This window comes from Brienomyrus brachyistius, chromosome 1 (genome assembly GCF_023856365.1).
Source record: "Brienomyrus brachyistius isolate T26 chromosome 1, BBRACH_0.4, whole genome shotgun sequence".
Classification (NCBI taxonomy): domain Eukaryota; kingdom Metazoa; phylum Chordata; class Actinopteri; order Osteoglossiformes; family Mormyridae; genus Brienomyrus; species Brienomyrus brachyistius.
Window position 1 is genome coordinate 19247079 of NC_064533.1, and position 19286 is coordinate 19266364.

The following is a 19286-nucleotide window of genomic DNA, read 5'->3' on the forward strand; positions in this document are numbered from 1 at the left end:
TTGTTTAACATACAGCATTTCTTCAAATGATGTTCTTTTTAACTAACCTTGGTAACAAAAAATAGAAACATAACTTTGGCCGACTCGCTTATTAACAAAAATGTCATACAACCACGGTAAATTACAGTGACCTCCATACTAAACCTAGTAGGATATTTTTGTACTGTATTACCAGCACATGACCTCTCCCAAGTACATGTAAAACATCTTTGAGGTAAATGATACAAAAAAAAGCATCAGACCACGGGATGGCCGGCCATCGCAAACGACATCAACCTGCCCACAACTGCAAGCTGCTGCACAAAAAAACAAAGTGCATGGTGGGCGGGGACTGGGCTGACAGTGGGGGCGGGGACTGGGCTGACAGTGGGGGCGGGGACTGGGCTGACAGTGGGGGCGGGGACTGGGCTGACAGTGGGGGCGGGGACTGGGCTGACAGTGGGGGCGGGGACTGGGCTGACAGTGGGGGCGGGGACTGGGCTGACAGTGGGCGCATCACTGAGGCTCCACCTCCTTCATGGAGGCTAATGCTGAATGGATGCGAACGTGTAGCCTGTTCTCAAAGTCATATCCCGCATAACACTCCTGTGGAGGATACAGATGTGCAATTATTATTATTTTTAATTGACAATTTGGAGATGCCTGATCTTCCCCTACCAAATAACTTTTAAGCAGTAAGATTTTCAAAATCCATTAATCTACAACAACAGATTCATTAAATTAATGTAGGAGCATCAGGTACTACTGCACTATGACTTGTAACCATATTGAAGAGAGTCCCAGGAGGAACTGTGCTGTTGTAATTCTGGACAAAGTATTTAACTTCAATGTCAAGATTAAGATGTAATAATGAGTAAATTCATAAACTGTTTTCCATTCAGGTCAGCTCATCAATCTGAGGAAGGATGATTACCACGACAACCTGTCCAATGCTAACAGCTGACACTTACCTTGGCCTGCAGTAGTAGTGACCTTCCCCTTCCCGTAGACTGTCGGAAACCAAAGCGTAGGAATGAAATCAATACAGCCCCCTCATCACAGCAAATCGCAGAGACAAGTCAACAACACAAAAAAAAAATCTCACCAAATACCTTCATCCAGTAGCTACAGGAAAATTACCGCAACACAACCCACCCTCCTCACCTCTGGATTCTCCAGTAGGATGCATCCCAGCTCATAGCAGGAGTACGGCTGCACGTACGAGATGCTCTGCTGGCCCAGATCATCATTGGCTGACAGCTGAAACGACTGGTAAGCAGGAACTGCGTCAGATTCACAGCTAACAGGCTCCGTTATTGTCATAGCTGCAGTTAGACTCCGAGAAGGCTTTTAAATGGGATTAACGTATGCAAGTGTCAGAATAGCGCACGCGGATCTCAGCGTGCCTACACAGAGTCTGATCCGATGATGACGGGCGTTTCAGCCTCACGTTGGTGCTTAGATGCTAACACTTAGTGTCTGACTACTGACATGCCAACAGTCTTTTCTTACTGCCAGAAAAGAAAGATAGAGCTAAACTCTTTCCATTTGGGCTAGAACAGCATCATTAAATGTCCCAATGCAAAATCACAGCTGGCTGTTCTTGCGTCCAAGCAGATATCGGCTTAGATTTCCTTTGTGTCTCAGTGCTATAATGTCATGTAGTAGATCCTTTCAATGCAAATGCAGAAATCTTGCCTCTTTCTCTCTCAAAAATGAGATGCCCATGTGTCAGGGCTATGCGGCACATGTTTTTTATATAATAAATACCTGAATTGCATCCTTTGTGTTTCCCAGGCATTTGTGGATGGCGCCGAGAAGCAGGTGTTTCAGACTGGCGTGTGACGCATCATCCACCTCCTGTAAGACTGAAAAAGTGAAAATGTTTGGCTGGAGAAAAAGCCTTTGAATGAGTAAAATGGACTATAGTCTTTCCAAAAGCATACAATTTCCATAGGAATTAAAGCCTTAATTCTTTTAACAGCCTTTTATACAATTATAACTTATAAATGGTTTGGATTATAGTGGGGATTATGGTGGATTCTGCAGGAACTTGATATCTGAATGCCAGGTGCTGTGACCTAATAATCCACTAATTAAACACAGTAATTAAAGGCTGAGGAACAATGAACATTATCACACAATGGCTCCCTGACAGGCCATGGTTGGAAAGCCCTGCATAATACAGTGTTACACGGATTCACCTTGTTTTTTGGTTTTTAACAATGCTGCCTTTGTTTAGCAAAAATCCACCAGGCTATATGGAAATTACATCCACCATTCTAACCCGATTAGTTAAGCAGAATAATCTCTTGAGTTTTCAACCCCTAGCATTGTGACAAAGCTCATGCTTGTCGTGGTGGGGGAGGGTAAGTGCCCCATCTTACAGCTGTATTTCCCATATAGCGAATCATTCAGGCAGACCTTGGCTCATAAGCTGCAGTTTTGACAAACAGCAATTCGGGAGAGCTTTCCAGAGGTAGAGGACCTCGATGACTCCCATAATGCACAGCTCCTTAGTAGGGGATGACTTCTTCAGCCTTTCAGCCTGTAGACAAAAAAAAAAACAACACACCTGATATGCCAGCTATAGTGCAAGAATCACTCATAAGCTGCAAACTGGCTAAAGTCTGCCATCAAGTGGCCAACACAGACATACTGGTTACCTAGTCATTTAGAAGAATAGGGGAGTTTTGATGGAAGTTTAGAGAATATTTGTTGCATCAATCCCTAGGAGGAACAACACCACCATGGAATCACAGCCACAGTGCAGCCACCATGCGTCAACAGGCTAACAATTCAAACACCTCCATGACTCACCCTCTTAACAGAGAACTGCTCAATCTGATTATTCTTCCTTTTAAATAACTTCTGAACGTCGTTACAGACATTCACAGCCCCCTCCACGTCGCCAGCAGCACCCTGGCAAACTGCAAGAAATGTGAGAAAATGGAGATTTTAAGTTATAATGCCAATATTAATAAACTGTGAATAGGTTCCTGAAGCCCCAACCATCATGCACCAACCTCCGGTCAAGTAGGCATAGTAACACTGGGACCACCTTGACTCATTCTTCAGGCGCTCGAAGGACTTGAAGGCGTCGAAGTAGTTCATCTCGATCATACTGCACCAGCCTGTAGCCACAAGGGGGACCTACGTTACCCACGGACACCTCATGCACGGTTACCATGGCTACATCAGTTTCTGATTAACACAAGCCGAAACTGACAGCTGCATTTTCTTTTAACAGTATGCTGGACAGATAAATCATATGGAATTATCATCTATGTTGGACCACATACCAATTTCGTAGAGACACACGTGCTGAATTTCCCTTTGATCCGTCGCAAGTTCCAACGCTTCATGGAAAGACGTCAAGGCACTATTAATTTGGCACTGAAGAATGATGGGAGAACAACGCCGGCATTACAAGAAGTTTCACTGCACCCTCTGAGCACAGAAAACCAGAGTGATTGTTTTGCAGGCCTAAAACGCACCCGGCAGGGTCAAACCCCCCCGGGGCCCCACAGACGGAAGGGGAGGGGGCTCACCTCAAGGCGCTGCACGCGGCCCCTGAAGAACGTGAAGAGAGAGGAGCTGGGGTAAATGGCCGCCTTCCTCTGTAGGATGGCCTGGGCTTCCACCAGGCCCCCCCGTGTGTCCGTGCCATCGGGGGCGAAGAACGGCTGCACTACCGTGTGGTACCAGAGCAGAGCCAAGCTGAAGGTATGGAGGGAAGGGGGGGGGACGACATTGACATGGGAAGCCTAAAGCATCTGCTACACCCAACCCTAACCGCGTTTACAGACTAGCAGAAATCACTCCTTGCGTTTCCTTACTGAGGTTCCACCCACTGTCCTTGTTGTCTTTAACGAGAATGCTGGAAACACTAGCAGAACCATTTATACAAAGCGACGTAACATTGAAAACAGGGTCAGAAAATCCCTGCAGCAACTAGGGGGTTAAGGGCCTCGCTCAGGGGCCCGATGGTGACATCACTTTATGTCAGAGCGACCTTCTGATCACAGGCACAGCATCCTAATATGCTGAGCGACACAGAGCCGCCTTACACCTGATACAGACAGAGTACACGTACTCACGTAGCGAGCGGCGCCTTCATGTCCTTACTCTCACTGGCAAATGTGAGTGAGGCGAGCCCCTGCCCCCGGTCGCCTGGAAACCCCAGCAGGTTGACGATTTTCAGGAGGTGCGGTGGCACCATGGAGATGCAGAGGTGGAAGAGGCCATAGCCGAAGCTGACTGAGCCCTTGAGGCGGCCCAGGGTCTCGGCCGTCACCGTCTCCCTCCCAGGCTGCGCCACTGCGTTCTCGTTCTCCCGAACTGCAGGCTGCTCCACCGACGGCAAGGAGGAAGAGGCTCGTCGCTGGTGAGCGTCCTGCAGCAGGCCGATGTCGCTGTAGCACTTGTTGTACATCTTCCAGGCCTTGCGGAGGATCCAGCCGCCCTTAATGTACGCTTGGGGACGTTTTTAGGGTTGGGGGTGTGTGGTGGGGGAACAGACAGTCACAATTTACCCAACTGGGGTCAATTCAATCGCTTTTAAGGCTCAAGGGAAAGTGGCCATAATGAGCATTTATTTTATATGTATGCAATTTTTTTAATTTAATAAAAATATTTATAAACAGAATTTAAGGTAGGGGGCATAAGAGGTGCCATAACATATATAGAGGGGCCAACCATTTCATTAGCTAATGATATGTTTTGGATCAGTGAGTGATGGCGGGGGGGTGGGGGGGGCACTGCAGGGGCCAATAAGCTTCTATGCACATGCAGCTGCTCAGAGAGAGAGAGGCAGGCTACGTACCTGACAGTTCCTGCTTAACGAAGGAGAGCACGGCCAGGTACACCTGGCAGTCTGCCACGATGATCTGCCTCTGCAGCCGGTCCACCACCACAGCCCCTGACCTCTGGGAGTCCATCTAGGGTGGGGAAGCAGAGCATTCTGGGTAATTGCATCAAGCCCAAAGTGGCCTGTGGGTTTCACCCTGCATGGCGGTTGAGCACTTTCACAACAAGCTGGTACAAGCTATTATTTTGATGCTGTAACATACGGTATAAGAAAAACATGCTTAAGTTACCATCTTTCTCATTTATTAAGTACATTTTACCTGAGTTAAGACAAGTCAAATGGGTTTTTACTGTCGTACCCTCCCTATACAAGAATACTGTGGTACAAAATAAGATTCCCCCAGGTCCACAGTGCAGCACATGACATGGCAGGTGCAGGATTTTCACAATACTTGAAAAATACCAAAGTAGTACAGTGGTATCTCAACCCACGAACAGTCCTGTTCACGAACAAATCGGGTTACGAACCAGAGGTTCGGAAAAAAATTTGTGAACCGTATTTCAGGCTGGGAAGACATAAACATCCCCCAAAAGCGCCCCAAAGAATCACCCGAAACACAAAGAAGTGAACATTATGCCCAAGAACGGTTGTGGAATGTATAAAAAAACTTGTTGTAGATGTATGTCTTTACTATATCTCATCAGAGGTCGAATATCTGAAAAAAAAAAAAAAAGAGGGAGAGAGAACGTTCTGTTATAGTGATACCTTTCAGTCACTGATAAACGTTTGTGATGGTTAACAGTCACATATGTATACATAAAATTACAATACATTAACAAATTATTAAGTAACTCCTGTTTAAGTGTTATATTCTCCATTCACACAGTGTCTCCTGCGTATTGTTTACAGTACAAACAAAAGTTCATCACAAAAATTTTAGACACACGAAAATAATGTACTGTAATAATGTACAGTTTAATAAAAAAAAATCACATTTTCAAAATTACTTTGTTTCTGACTGCTAGTTTAATGTTAATTGTTTTTTGGGGAGATGTTTTGTGGTTCTTTCCCATGTTTTGGCATCTTTCGAGCGACCAGCCCGCCAACCAAGGTTATTTTAATTTAAGTCTATATTTTTGGTCACAGAAAAACATAATCTGAAAAAAATTCGGTGTTTCTGAGGTTTGGACGAATATTTTGTATTTATAGTATTTTAAATGGGAAAAATTGATTCAGGTCGCAAACTTTTCGGGTCACGAACTGAGTCCTCGAACGAATTAAGTTTATAAGCTGAGGTACCACTGTATTTTCACTGTATTTTTCAGAATCTAGAAACACTTCATTAGTTTATTGGTTCCTCATATCAGGAGACGACACAAACTGGGCAGGTAAAAGAGCTCAGCTGGTGTTGCCACATCCCATCACAATCACTGGACAGTGACACCGAGGGGGGGGGGATTCCCATCACAATCACTGGACAGTGACATTGGGGGGGGGGGGGGGATTCCCATCACAATCACTGGACAGTGACATTGGGGGGGGGGGGGGGGATTCCCATCACAATCATTGGACAGTGACATTGGGGGGGGGGGGATTCACTCACGCTCTTTCTGATCCGGTTCTTGATGGTCTCGATGACTCCAGAACCGTCGCTCTCACACAGTTTCTCCGTGGCCTTGAGGTCCTCACAGGCCATCTGCATCTTCTCGTCCTCAAAGGTCATCATGGCGTTCTGCAAGAGAACGGCACCGGGGGGGGGGGGGGGGGACAGCGGTGCCCCAGTAGCCATTAAAGTTGGAAAAGACGCAGATGCCACATCATGATGAGTGGCAGTCTGGTCACGCCTGGCCTGCCCTGCAATTTATTTACCTTCCTGCAGCTTGTCTGCACATATTCAGTCTCTTTTCATAGCAGTGTCCCTAAACAATGATAACACCATAGAATGTTCCAGAAAGCAAGCTGCTAGGAAATTCTGCATTAGTCCCTCAGTGTCAAGGGTGAATACAGGGGCAGGGCCACACTGGCCCCAGCTGAAGGCTGACTGGCCCCTGGGGGGGCCCTCCTCTGTCACTCACCAATACAAAACACATATCATTCGCTAAAGATAAGGTTGGCCCCTCTTTATGAAACATGGCCCCTCTTATACCCTGCACTGGAAAAATCCAAGAATGACCCCCCGCTCACGCCTGCACTGTGACTGTTCCATAACCACAGGATTTTACACAGATGTTGGGGAGGGGGGCACATACTGCAAAAGCTTTTCACAATCTCCGATTTGTGCACCTCTAGATCGGACTAATTATACAGCTTGTATTTATTCATGATTAACAAATGCATTTAGGCTGACGCCCACGCAACAGATGGCTAAGAATTTCCGGGGGCATTCATGGTGGAAACGACTACTCACCAGGAAGCTGACGAAGCTGGCCCCAAAGCTCATCAGGGGGCTGTAGGTCCTGAACAGACGGGGGGGGGTACAGAAACATTAGAGGTGCCGCTCAAGTGTCAGATCAGGTCTCAACTGGAATAACCCAGGGGGAGCAAAGAGAAAGGAGGGCCCTCTCAGCACTGTCTGAAGTTGTGGGCTCAGCTCCAATGAGCTGCGTTCCCAAGAGGGGAGCACGCAGACCGATCCTGAGGCAGAGAAGATGCCCAATCACACCCATCTCACCTCAGCTGGTGCCAAACCTGCGCACAGTTACGCTTTGTCTTGTTCACTTATCTACTCAGGACAACAAAGGTGCAATCCCAGAATGCAGCGGGAGCAGCGTGTGGACTGTGTGGAGTTCAGTGTCAAGGGTTTACTCCAGTGTTTCTCAACCCAGTCCTTCGATGACCATATAGTCCACATTCTGGCTCCCTCCCAGCTTCCAGCCAATCAAAAACAGAAAATATCTGGTATAGATGTGCTGGAAGGACCGTGGGGGTAAAAAATGTGGATTCCCACAGACTGGGCTAAGAAATACTGGTTTATTTTAACCGCATGTCTCTGGACAGCAGTGGGCAGATGGTCGGCCCAACAGAACCCAAAACACACGGGCATAATGTGCAGACACTCATATACGGGGCCAAAACTGGATTCAGAACCATAGCAATCGTATGTGTGAGGTCACAATGGCAAATCTGGGCACAACCTCACCTAGGATGGGAAACTTATCAGGATTATGACAATATAAAGAAGCCACCACAATGGGGAATGGATTGGTGCATGTTAATGAGGATCCACTCAAACCCCAGTGCGTTCAGGAAAGGCAAAATTACCCATAAGGCCCTTTCAGCTCAGTAAGTAACAGTTACTTCATTTGCCAAAATCACACACACACACAACATAACAGGGGGCCATCGCCCCCCCACTAAGCTTCCATCTTTATTCGCAATTAGTATTGCAGTGACATTTCAGATGGCGTGGGCGGGAGGGGGCGGATGGAGGCTTAGCCTCTGTTGATTATCATCACCACACTTCCTGTCTCACAGTGCCCTGGGACAGCCCAATAGCCTGACACGTCAAAGCTCTGCCAAGGGCTGAGCAAACGAAATTAAAAGATAATAAAACAAATTCAAAAATAAACACAGGGAGGGGGGCGGGGCTGTCCTGCTGTGGTGCTGATTGGCTGCCCACGTGCAGCTGCCCCTCCCCACTCACACGCCCCTTCTCAATGAGCCAAACACATGTACCGACCAATCACCATCTTGTAAACATCTGTCTGCGCGCACGCACAAACCACACCACCAATCAGCAGAGTTAGTCAGGTGGTGTCCAAACGTGTTTATGTTCAGGTCCCTGCCCCCTTTGCAAACCACAACACCTTCAATGAAAAACACACTGAATGACCCAGTAGGGCAAAGACTCCACAGTGGGGAAAAAAAATCCACAGCTCTGTTTATAAAATACGGACGAAGAAATAAAACACCCTTGTCACTTCAAAACATGCGAAAATGTGAGAAAACATCCGGCTCTTGTCCGAGGTTGCGTCAGCAAAGAGTCACTCACACTTCCGAAGACAGTAAAAACGCATTATTGTTAACGGGCAGTGACAGAAATATATAAATCTAAGTAAGAGCCATACGCATCACTACTGCTATTCTGTACATTCTCACTGGTGTCCTGCCTTGTTCACTGGCATAACTAAAGTTTCATATTTTTAAAAGAGATACAAACATACAAAAAAGTGCCACAATATGGCCAGAATTCAGTCTTAAACGATGGTCCAGACCCATAGGTGTAACCATAACAGCCTTCTCTCCGCAAGTGACCGGTTCAATGGTAGTCATCTTCCAGGAGTAACATCAAGCACTTTGTTTCCATTAGGAGTGGAACGGTATACGCATTTGGACCAAAGTTGCACAGTTCTAATATGAAGCTGAAAGCTGTTATACAGAACATATCAAGTGCAGTGAATTTTCTGAATGTGCACCCTAATGGACATATTTTATTCACTTTATAGAAGTAAATAAAAATAAACATTCTAAGTAATAAATAGCATTAACAGAAACTTGAGAAAAGACAGTCATACTTTGTTCAGTAAACCGTTGTTTAATAAAAAGAAAAAGAAACAATTTATGTTTTGCCCACCCTGTACCGAAAAAGTACCAAACCATGACTTCAAAACCAAGGTAGATACCGGACTGTGACATTTGTGTACTGTTACTCCCCTAGTGTCTAGCCTCCTGTTGAGGAAGTGCAAAGACTCACCATCACAATCAAGAAATTTCAGGCACCGCCCTGTACCTTAGCATCTCCTGACACGGGGTGGGTGGGTTCATGGACATCAGACAGCAACATTAGTGGGTCATAAGGGTCCCCAACTAAGCAGTTACCCAGCTGCCCCATCCAATTACTCCTATCTAACTGGAATGAAGCATTCCATAGCAGGCCAATACCAGTGGCCAAGAGAACACATAGACTTTAGACAGAGATTTCACATGAAAGCAGTGAACACTAACACCATCCAAAAAACGAGCAGCGGTCAGGCGAAGTGTGATCAAGCAAGTAATCAATCAGAAGACTGCTGACTCAAATCCAGTGAATTGACCCTTAGGCGCCTAAGCAGGGCCCCTAATTCCCAACTGCTTCAGGGATTGGCTAATCCTACTTTTACATTTTCTTGCTGCCTTGGGTAAAAGCGTCTGCTAAATGATTTATTATTGAACTACAAGACAGCTTGTCGCAAACAATGTGGGGGTGTAGACGTTTGAGTCTGTGGTAATCAGGCCAGGGGGATGATCGGGTCCTAGATGCTAGATGCCAGTTCAGGTTTTAGTGACGGCCACACGCCGAAGCTGGTGTCCTTAAACCGTCTGACAGTGGGGGGATGGGAGGCAGGCAGGCATGTCAGAAACGTGCCTGCAAGAGGCCCGTGTTCGTGGCCAACCTGGCGGTTCACACAGACCGCAGCAGAAATACCGTAGTGGCAGAAACTAGAGACGCACAGCCGAGATAAAACACTGAAACCGAAAGGCGGTGAGATGAACGCTGCATCATGCATGTCTTCGTGTGAGAAATCTGCAGCAATGCAGCCAACATTCCAACCATGACTAAAGGGAATTACAGAAAACCTGATCAAGATGTGTGTGTGTGTCTGTGTTGGGGAGGGGAGGGGGGGGGCTGGGCCACAAAATGTGTTGCTGACAGCAGACCAGGAATACACAGGACAGTACCAATGCTGTGGGTTACATATTATAAGCCTCCCCCCACAAAAACCCAATAGCAGGAGACTTCCCAGCCTGGCTCAGATGCCATCAAAACAAGGCAGCTGAGGGGAAGCCCCAACCAATCCACCCTACACCCGCCTACACCAGCTACTGAAGACTGGACCCCACAGCCTCTGGACGCTAAACAAAGCAGCAATTCCAGTATCACAGTAATTCCAGCAGCACCCAAAATGCCTAAAACTGGACGTAATATCATATAATATAGATAAGAATTTCTCCACGGAGGTTTTGTTCTACAAAGGTATAATTGTCACAGCGCCAAAAAATACCAAACAAAGAATAAAACATATTCAAGACATATAACAGAAAACAAAATAAGCAATCCATGTACAACACAAGTGGAATATTAGTAAAATGTAAGAAAAAAGGACGCAAACATTAGACCTATAACTAAGGTGAGTGTTCATGTGTATTTGATTGATTACACCCCACACCTCGGGGTAGTGGGCGTAACTGCGCCTGGGTTCGGCTCCGTCCCCGACAAACCCGAAAGCGCCCGGTGACTTCCAGATGCTCGCCGGTAACGGGGAATACCCCGCTGAGAACCCAGCTGTCACTGACGTATATACACACCCTCCCTCCGTTCCTGGAACCCCTTACAAGGACTCCTAAAATAGGTACCTGTCTTCAGAGACGTTCGATTCAGCCCCTGAAGGCCGTTTCAATGAACAGGGATTAAAGCCCACTGTCAAATCTATATTTAAAGCATACGCACACACGGGAGAAGTAGCAGACTTTGAGGAATGCCCGCTAACGTGACGTAAGGCAACCGTACTTCCCTCCGGATTTCCTGTCACACTGCCATCCTGGCTCGATCTGTGTAGTGAGGCAGATTCCCCTGGCCGTACCCGACTCGCGCAAACTCCGGAGATCAAAGCCGCCGGGCGGCGTGTCCGTACCGGCTGCCTGCACGCATGCTGCTGCTGCAACAACAGCAGCCCATGAAGTCTGCTCACGTTTGGTTGAACACCACCCCAGTCAAACGAACACATGTGCGGGCAGCGACATAAGAAACACCTCGCCACGATTAAACAGACCTAACTCTGAAAGTCCGCTAGTGTCTTCCGGCTAGTAAAAACGATTCAGTGAAAAGGTGAGAGAAGCGTATTTTACGGTCCAGTTTTAACGCTGTCTACATATCTCAGTGTAACATACCGTCAAACCCAGCAAGTGTAAATAAGCAGGCAGAGATCAAACACCATAAACACACAAAAAGAAACCAGAGACATAAAGCCGACATATTGCGTATAATGAAACCCGGGCAGTGCTCCTCACCTGTATTTCCTGAAGAGCTCGTCGCTCTCCTTGAAGCCGTTGTTCAGAAGCATGTTTATACCCTGAAGAGCCAGTTCGGCATCATCTATTTGCTCCGCTTTCCCATCGACCTGCTGCTCGGGACCGGCCATAGCTGCGATTTCTATCGGGCTATTTCCCTTTTTTCTCAAACAGCAAAATATATATATATTTTTAAATCGCTCCGGGCACCTACTTCCCCTAAATGGAAAGGAGAAGGAGCAAGAAGGCGGCTGCACGGAGCTCACCGCGGCTCAGCCCCGCACGCCGGGAGGGGAGAGGGGGGAGCGTCCTGTCTCCAGACGCGGACAGACACACCGGTCCGGCACGCAGTTTAAAGCGACCTTCCCGGCTGACAGAGACTGCCGAGAGCCTTTATTTCCCCTCGCTTTAGGCTGTTTAGGGAAAGTGCCATTATTCACCGTTCGCTTCTGAAAGCGCCACAGTACCTGCAGCCTGCTTGCGTCGTTTACTTTACATGTTATTAAAGCTAATTTAAAGTCGTTGTTTTTCCTTCGGCCGCTAGTCAGCGTGCAGTTTTATACAGGGCTGTGGAATCGGTGCTTAGTTAGGTTCTGTTTCGGTCCGGTTTCGTTTTCATTTTCGCTCCCCGCCACTCGGTTTACGGCGCAGCTCCCCACTTCCTCCGCGTCCGGTCCCGGGTAACGTGCCGAGCAGCAGCAACCTTTGACCCGCCAAAGGACGTGCGCGCTGCCCCGTTATGACCACCCCCACCCTGACAGGCTCGGCTGGTTAACAACGGCAAACGCAATAAATATATTTTTGTTTTCGACATTTTTATTTTGAAAGTTTCACCTCTTTGTTTTAATTTACTGTTAAAGAAAAAACCTAAATCCACATCATTAAATATCTGGTATATGTGGACAGGCATTGTATATATAGGCCTATGTAAAGTTGCATATATTTTTTCATGGTCACATTTTTAGATAAACACAGGCTTTGCCCAGTAGCGTTCAAAGCCCAGTCCTTCTCTGTTAATGGTTTCATTTTATCTTAAAATAGCATCTCATTACAATGTGAAATTAGTAAAGTGGACCATGTAATCTTGGGTAATTACACTGTACCCTCCACCACTGGTTGTGCAGTAGAACAGCAGTGATCCCCCCCCCAGCTGTCCCTGTACAGCTGGTTAACAAACATTAAAATGGATAATTACAAATGAGATAAATGAGGATTCTGCTTACAGTAGGAGGCTCCCTGGCTACCACTGTTGCCTCATACCTCTAGGATTGTGGGTGTTAACCCCACCTCCTGCTTATTATATATGTGTGTGCCCTACAATGAAATGGCATCCCATTCAGCGTGTACCCCTGCATTGTTCCCTCTGCTTTCTAGGATTGGCTCTTTGACCCCACATGACCCTGTACGCTGGATTAGCTATTAGAAGATGGATGGCTTGACAATAATGTATTGGTCATTTTGTTCTCTTTTTACTGTTGCACCCCTGGTGTCCACATCATAAATTGATAAGTTACACATTATCACTGAACAACTGGAGCAATTGGTCTAATTAGTCCTTAATCCACTAGAAGGTACTAGTACAATTTTCACCTTCATTCATTCAGCAGAACTTCGTGAGCTTGAATATCCCCATGATCCATCTCCTAAACCCAGATGGTGTGTAATTCACCTCGGCAGATAAGACAGAAACAGCTAGGCTTACGTCACACATTAGCAAACTTCATTTTTACCTTTGTTTAGTTGGATATATACTCTGGTCTTAAACCTACAACCTTCTGGCCATAAACATTGATTCCTAACCATCCAGCCCCCTTCCATAAGTCAACTGTAGCAGCAAATATACACACGTAGAGATCTCTTTATCTGGGAGCTTCAATGGCTCATCCACAGTTTTGACCTGTAAATGTAATCCACATTACCATCCCATACATTTTTCAGTTTAAAATTTGTTCAGATTTTAATCTCAGCAAGCAAGGTTTCACGTTCTTCCTGTAACCTGAACCACACACCTCTCCTTTCCTCAGTGCGATTTTTGATGATTAGAGGAAAAGCGACTCGCTTGTAAAAGGGCTTTGCCTCTCCTCTCAGTGGAGGTAAAACATTGCGTAACATTGCCAGACCGGTCGCCTTGAGCGTCCCGCTGTTTGCCACGCACAAATACACAAAAAAGCATTACAAATTGCGTTTGATTTTGTGTTGCTTTAAATAAATTAAGTAAATCGGCAGCTTTCAAATTAAATATTTAAAAGCTGCATCCCTCATTTGAGATTAAATGAGGGAAAACGCAGTTTAAGTGCATAATTACATAATCTGTATCCTAAATGGAATCTGCCTGATCTCTCAATTAAATGGACATTTTAGATACGGAATTCACTGAGTAGACCTTGTTGCTTACTGTTACGTAAACTCAGAATGTATAAGCATTTAATATTCGAGTGATGTATATTGACCATCTATGCAGCCGTATTTGTGTAATAACACCGTCATGCCGCTAGGTGACAGCACCTCCTACGCAATAACTTTTTTTAGACAGAGGAGACCGATATGCAAAAAAGGAAAACGATTCTTTTATACAAGCCCGCCAGCGGACATCGACTTAAATGAGACAATTAATGTGTGCTTTGTTACCTTTCATTCCTTCTATATTGCATGGACTATGGTGGGATGTGTGAAATCCTGACTGTGATAATGCAGTGATGGAATTAGATTTTTCATCGATATAGGTTTTGTGTATCTATAAATATATTTTGGATGGCATCTGGTTTGTGCGAATATTTTGTTTGTTATTGTTCCTCTATAATATAATAAAAATATTGTGGGAAGAAAAACATGTGCGGATAATTTCATACTATGTTTGTTCATAAAGATTAGTAACCAGTGTTGCAGAGGTCTTTTATGGTGCTGCCACTGAGCTGAGGTTGGAAGGTCCTTCAGTGGCCAATAGACAGCATGGCGACTGGAGATTCCCATGGCTGGTGGACAGCGGGGCCATTTGCAGCCCTGTTGTCTCCACAGGGCCACTCTGACCGTGCCATCCTCAGTAGAATACACTTATGAAGTTGATCCCCCTAATGGCTGTTTACGTTTTAGCTGCTCTGACGATTTTTTGCTTATCATTATCCAGGTCTCAGTTATACATTGTGTTTAAAGGTAACTGCCACAGTCAGCAGGTCTGGGATATGGACTGTTAGTCTAAAGATTGTTGTACTTAGTAATTTGCAGAAACCCAGAGAGACCAAGTCTGTTGTTACTGCAGGGCCTGTCCTGACGTGGCAGAAGGACTGTCTCGGTATTTATGAATCTGTGCTGATTCAGTGTTTCTTCTGGCTGGAAATGCCCCCCAAAGGAGAAGTTTTAAAATGGCGTATTGACTTGTCCTGGCTGTTATTACTATTTATCTTTTTGAAGAAAGGTGCTGAGTAAGAGTAGCTTTTGTATGGTAACTGTACATTCAGCTGTCTTTTTCCGGGGTGGGGGGGCGTGCTGTATGTTGTCGAGGGACCTCCATCCATCCATCCATCCATCCATCCATCCATCCATCCACTTGTCCTATTTATGGTCATGGGAGTCTGGAGCCTATCCTAGAGGCTACAGGTGCAATGCAGAGATCACCCTAAGATGGGGTGGTCGAGGGCCCTGAAACAGTAATTTGCACCCCATATCCCAGGCTTCTACGGAGAAGGGTGAGGCCACATGGGCAACGTGACTGTAATGCGTCACATCATGCTTACTTGGCTAGCAGAGTAATGCATTCAAACCACACCACAGGTCTGAATGCTAGAAGAAAAGTGGTTTACCCAGAGGAAACCCTCACAAACACAGCATGCACACCAGCACTCACGCAGAGAACTCAAACCTACTGGAGCTCCATATGTACCTAAGTCTGCCCAATCTTCAAAAGAAAAACTTCTGCCTGAGGTGAGTCTTCTGTGAGCAAAGCATTGTCATAGCAACCACAGCCGACCAACCAAAGTGTCCGGTTTATTTAGAGCAATATTTTACACAGGCAGCAGTGAGGAACATTTATGACCACAAAAGTACTGTCAAACCTAGTCACATACTTGCCCAGTAACCCAATCTAACACCGCAGAAACAGACATCCCTGAGGAGGAGAAGGAGCAGGAGAAGGAGAAACAAGTGAGGAGCAAACACACCGGGGTGTTATGAAGCTCGACATCCAGCATGGTCATACAACGGGGTACAGCGCGTAGCTGGAGATACCGCAGGCGTTTTCTCTCTTCCTGGACATCCGCATGTAGCCACCCTCACCCCAGCCAGTTCCCCAACTGAAGAGATAAGGAGAGATAAATAAATCACATCGGCCTCTGCAATCACTGTGACATTTTCTTGAGAAGTGGACTCAGATTCCTAAAATTCCCCGCCAGAGGATTCTGATCTTGTTAAGAAATTCATTCCTCCAGCTAAACAGACACTAAAGTAGGATCTAGAAATGAATCCTGTGAATTAACCCCCACAGCCCCCATCCCAGTGCCAGTTCTGTGGTGTTGGGCAGTGCTTCAAAATGGCTGACCTGTTTTTGATGATCCAGTAGTCACTTTTCCCTTCTCTACCATAGCCCACAAGTAATACGGCATGATTCAGGTTCTCTGGTCTGCAGTTCGGCTCGTCATATATTCCTGGAAACATACACTTTAATATTAAATATGTTTTGGTCCAAATGCACAGTGGAGAATTTGTAGAAGGTAAAGGCTTGTTAGGCTAATTGCTAGGCTACGATTTGGCTACTGTCCCACCAGACATCATAGCCAATGGAAGAGCTCACCAGAGCTGTAGAACAGGAAGCTGGAGTGGTCTGCATCCACGGCAACTGTGATCGGACCAATGGCGACCAAGGCATTGGCCAAGGCCTCGTCGTCACCAGCAGGAATGAACCGATAGTCCCTGATCCGGGCAACAATCATGTTGCTATCATAGTAGCAATGCTGGTTATCCTGATAAACATGGAGAAAAAAGTATTGAAAACGTGCACTGATTCTAAATTGAAGCTTTGTTTATTAGAGCCTTTCCCAAAGCACAGAGCCGCTTAACATTTTAGATATAGTTCAGCATTAGAATTCTGTTACAGATGCTTTTAAAATCATTTCCGTGATTTAAAAAATGCTGTAAAACAAGTCTAAAGATAATCCCTTAAAGCAGCCTGTGCTTGATCCCCTTTAAGGCGCAGTGCATACCACTGCAGTGTAGGGGTAAGAGTTCTCTGGCGGGAGCCCGTTGTTCACCACGTAGTCGTAAGCGTTGGCCATCCAGGCCCCACTGCAGCCGTATGTGCCGTAGGACCGCGAGCAGTCCATCAGGTGCTGCTCGCTCAGGGGCATCAGGCGGCCTGTCGTCTTATACATCTGTCCCTCAACAGCTCCTGTAGTGCTGAAGGCCCAGCATGAGCCACAGAAGCCCTGAAAGGTGTAGAGCACATAACCTTCAAGCTCCTATGGGGGGGTCCTCAGTCGATGCCTCCAGAAATGTCATCGTGATTAAAAGAATTAGCGTGCTGTTAATTTGTAGCAACAATGGAGTGTCACATGAGTAGGTACAGAGGAAAAGTGGCAACTCGAGTCACGTGACCCCAGCTTAGGGCAGCTTACCTGGTCCTTCACAGGCGTGACATAGCCTAAGGTCCGGTAGTCGATGTCATTGGATTTCTTCTTCTTAGCAGCTGCTCGGAGCTTTGCGGCCGACACGGTCTTGCCTGGCTTCATCGTCCACCTGTCTATCATGGTCCCCTGCAGCTGTCTGTATTCCTGCCGGGTCTGAATGTCACAGTTGGGGTCAGTTAAGAAACTGTGGTGCTCTGCATTGTGATTTAACAAAGGGTGTGACTCACCAGCGCCCCGTACTTATTCATGGCCATCAGGAAAGAGCTAGATCCAGTGTAGAAGTTCTCATTGTTGACCTTGATCATCTCCAAGTTCTCCTCCCAGATGTATTTTCTCTGTTCCTCATTGCTCTAAACATAAAATGTTAGTTATTTATAATATTTATCATATAGTTCAAGGGCAATTACAGTGCTTTACTAAACTTTGATATTTATGGATTCATTTTAAACTAATTACATGAAGTATATCTTAAATAGTTATTAAAATATATTTATAAACTGCTCTTAAATGAGTGTAAAATGTTGCTTTGCTAATGCACAAGATGCTAACGCAGATAGTCCCCTCTAGAACTTGAGATGCCAACCTTCATGGTCGACGTCTTTATCTTCTACACTACTCACGAGCTGCAGCCGTCATGTTCAGAGTCTGGCACACTTCACCTTCTCACTGTAGGAGACGCCAAAGTCCCCCTTCCACCTGGCCCACAGGGTCTCCATGTCCTCTTCTGAGCAGAGCACGGGCTGGAGCGAATGGTGGCGGAGCAGAAGCGAGAGCAGCGCTGCCCTCAGGAGAAGCCTCACTAGGCGTAGCGCCGTCATTCCCGAGTGTCTCCTATAGAGGGGGTTGTATACCTGTGGGACACCATCATTTTGAGTGGCTCCTGAGCTTGCTGTTCTGTGCTGTTTTCCTGAACACACATGGTCTCCTGCATGACTTACATTTACATTTATGACTTACATAGGAGGCATAGCTTCCTATTCTATTTATCTGCTATTTCTACAGAAGCTTGCTAGTGTGGAATGTTGAATCCATTCCAAATGCAATGGATAATGTTACTTTTCACTAATGTCACCTGTGTACTGTTAGCGTATAGCTATCAGGCGACACACTGAAATCATTCAGAAGCTGAATGACAAACTGCGGAAGCCTGTTTGCTGTATTCTCACCTGCCAGAGAGGCCTGACGTCTTCCTGGGGCGATGTCAGCTTTCAGAAGGCCCTGCTTGCCCACTGATGTCACTCAGCTAGCAGACTGATAATGACACACCCCTCAGCCATCTTTTATTCCCCCAGTCGGTGGGTGTGATTTTCCATGGCCCCTATTCAAATCTCATGAGGCCAATCGCGAGCCCAACTGGGAGACGGAAAACAACAACGAAGAACCAAAAAATAATGATAAGGGTTAAGTTACTGTTGCTATTTAGACATAGAAATGCTGCATTTCTTCCGTAGAAGAGTACAACTTGTGACATAAACTGAAGTAAACTGGTTGCAGTCATTTTCCAAGTCTGCAGTTTCCAAGAACAGCTCAGCTAGAGAAGCAGAAATACCACAAAGTCCATTCCACTATAAAATTGTTCTTATCTTCAATGAGAATTTTATGGTTTAATATTCTTGTTTATTTAGCAGATGCTTTTATCCAAATCAACATACCATTAAGAATGAAGGATCAGCTAGTCCCTAGAGCAACTGGGGGTTAAGAGCCCAACAGTGAAATCACTGTGCTGAGCCTGGGATTTGAACAGGCAACCTATTGATCACAGGCTCAGTGTCACACACCACCCTCCTAGACCTATTTTCATAGTGCATTCATCTTAATCTAAAAACCCATTACATTTTAGCCATTGACAAAAATACTTGTCACCTGATTCATTCAATTCTCCCCAAAAATAAAAG

At 46.0% G+C, this 19286-nt stretch overlaps 2 protein-coding genes across 4 annotated transcripts; both read right to left on the reverse strand.

The window, feature by feature from the left end:
- Nucleotides 1–424: 424 nt before the first annotated feature.
- ttc39c (tetratricopeptide repeat domain 39C) lies at nucleotides 425–12496 on the reverse strand. Of its 2 annotated transcripts, XM_049014025.1 has the most exons (14): nucleotides 11777–12495; nucleotides 7197–7245; nucleotides 6393–6521; nucleotides 4805–4919; nucleotides 4080–4455; nucleotides 3531–3699; nucleotides 3282–3375; nucleotides 3006–3113; nucleotides 2800–2909; nucleotides 2404–2527; nucleotides 1750–1847; nucleotides 1144–1248; nucleotides 951–989; nucleotides 425–585 (listed from the first exon to the last, which is right to left on the reverse strand). In XM_049014025.1, exons 1-14 carry the CDS (start codon nucleotides 11905–11907, stop codon nucleotides 496–498), a joined length of 1737 nt encoding a protein of 578 aa, XP_048869982.1. In that variant the 5' UTR covers nucleotides 11908–12495; the 3' UTR covers nucleotides 425–495. The 2 variants fall into 2 exon arrangements, 1 of the variants encoding a protein (XP_048869982.1); XR_007398049.1 differs by lacking the exons at nucleotides 425–585; nucleotides 951–989 and having other exon boundaries at nucleotides 1232–1248; nucleotides 1750–1839; nucleotides 11777–12496.
- Nucleotides 12497–15737: 3241 nt separating this feature from the next.
- Nucleotides 15738–18741, reverse strand: cts12 (cathepsin 12). 2 transcript variants are annotated; one of them, XM_049014121.1, is made up of 8 exons: nucleotides 18558–18741; nucleotides 18051–18242; nucleotides 17619–17741; nucleotides 17380–17544; nucleotides 16969–17190; nucleotides 16560–16728; nucleotides 16308–16413; nucleotides 15738–16062 (listed from the first exon to the last, which is right to left on the reverse strand). In XM_049014121.1, the coding sequence occupies exons 2-8, from the start codon at nucleotides 18207–18209 to the stop codon at nucleotides 15963–15965; spliced, it is 1044 nt and encodes a 347-aa protein (XP_048870078.1). In that variant the 5' UTR covers nucleotides 18210–18242; nucleotides 18558–18741; the 3' UTR covers nucleotides 15738–15962. The 2 variants fall into 2 exon arrangements, with proteins under 2 accessions (XP_048870078.1, XP_048870088.1); XM_049014131.1 differs by lacking the exon at nucleotides 18558–18741 and having other exon boundaries at nucleotides 17975–18066.
- Between the last annotated feature and the right edge of the window lie 545 nt (nucleotides 18742–19286).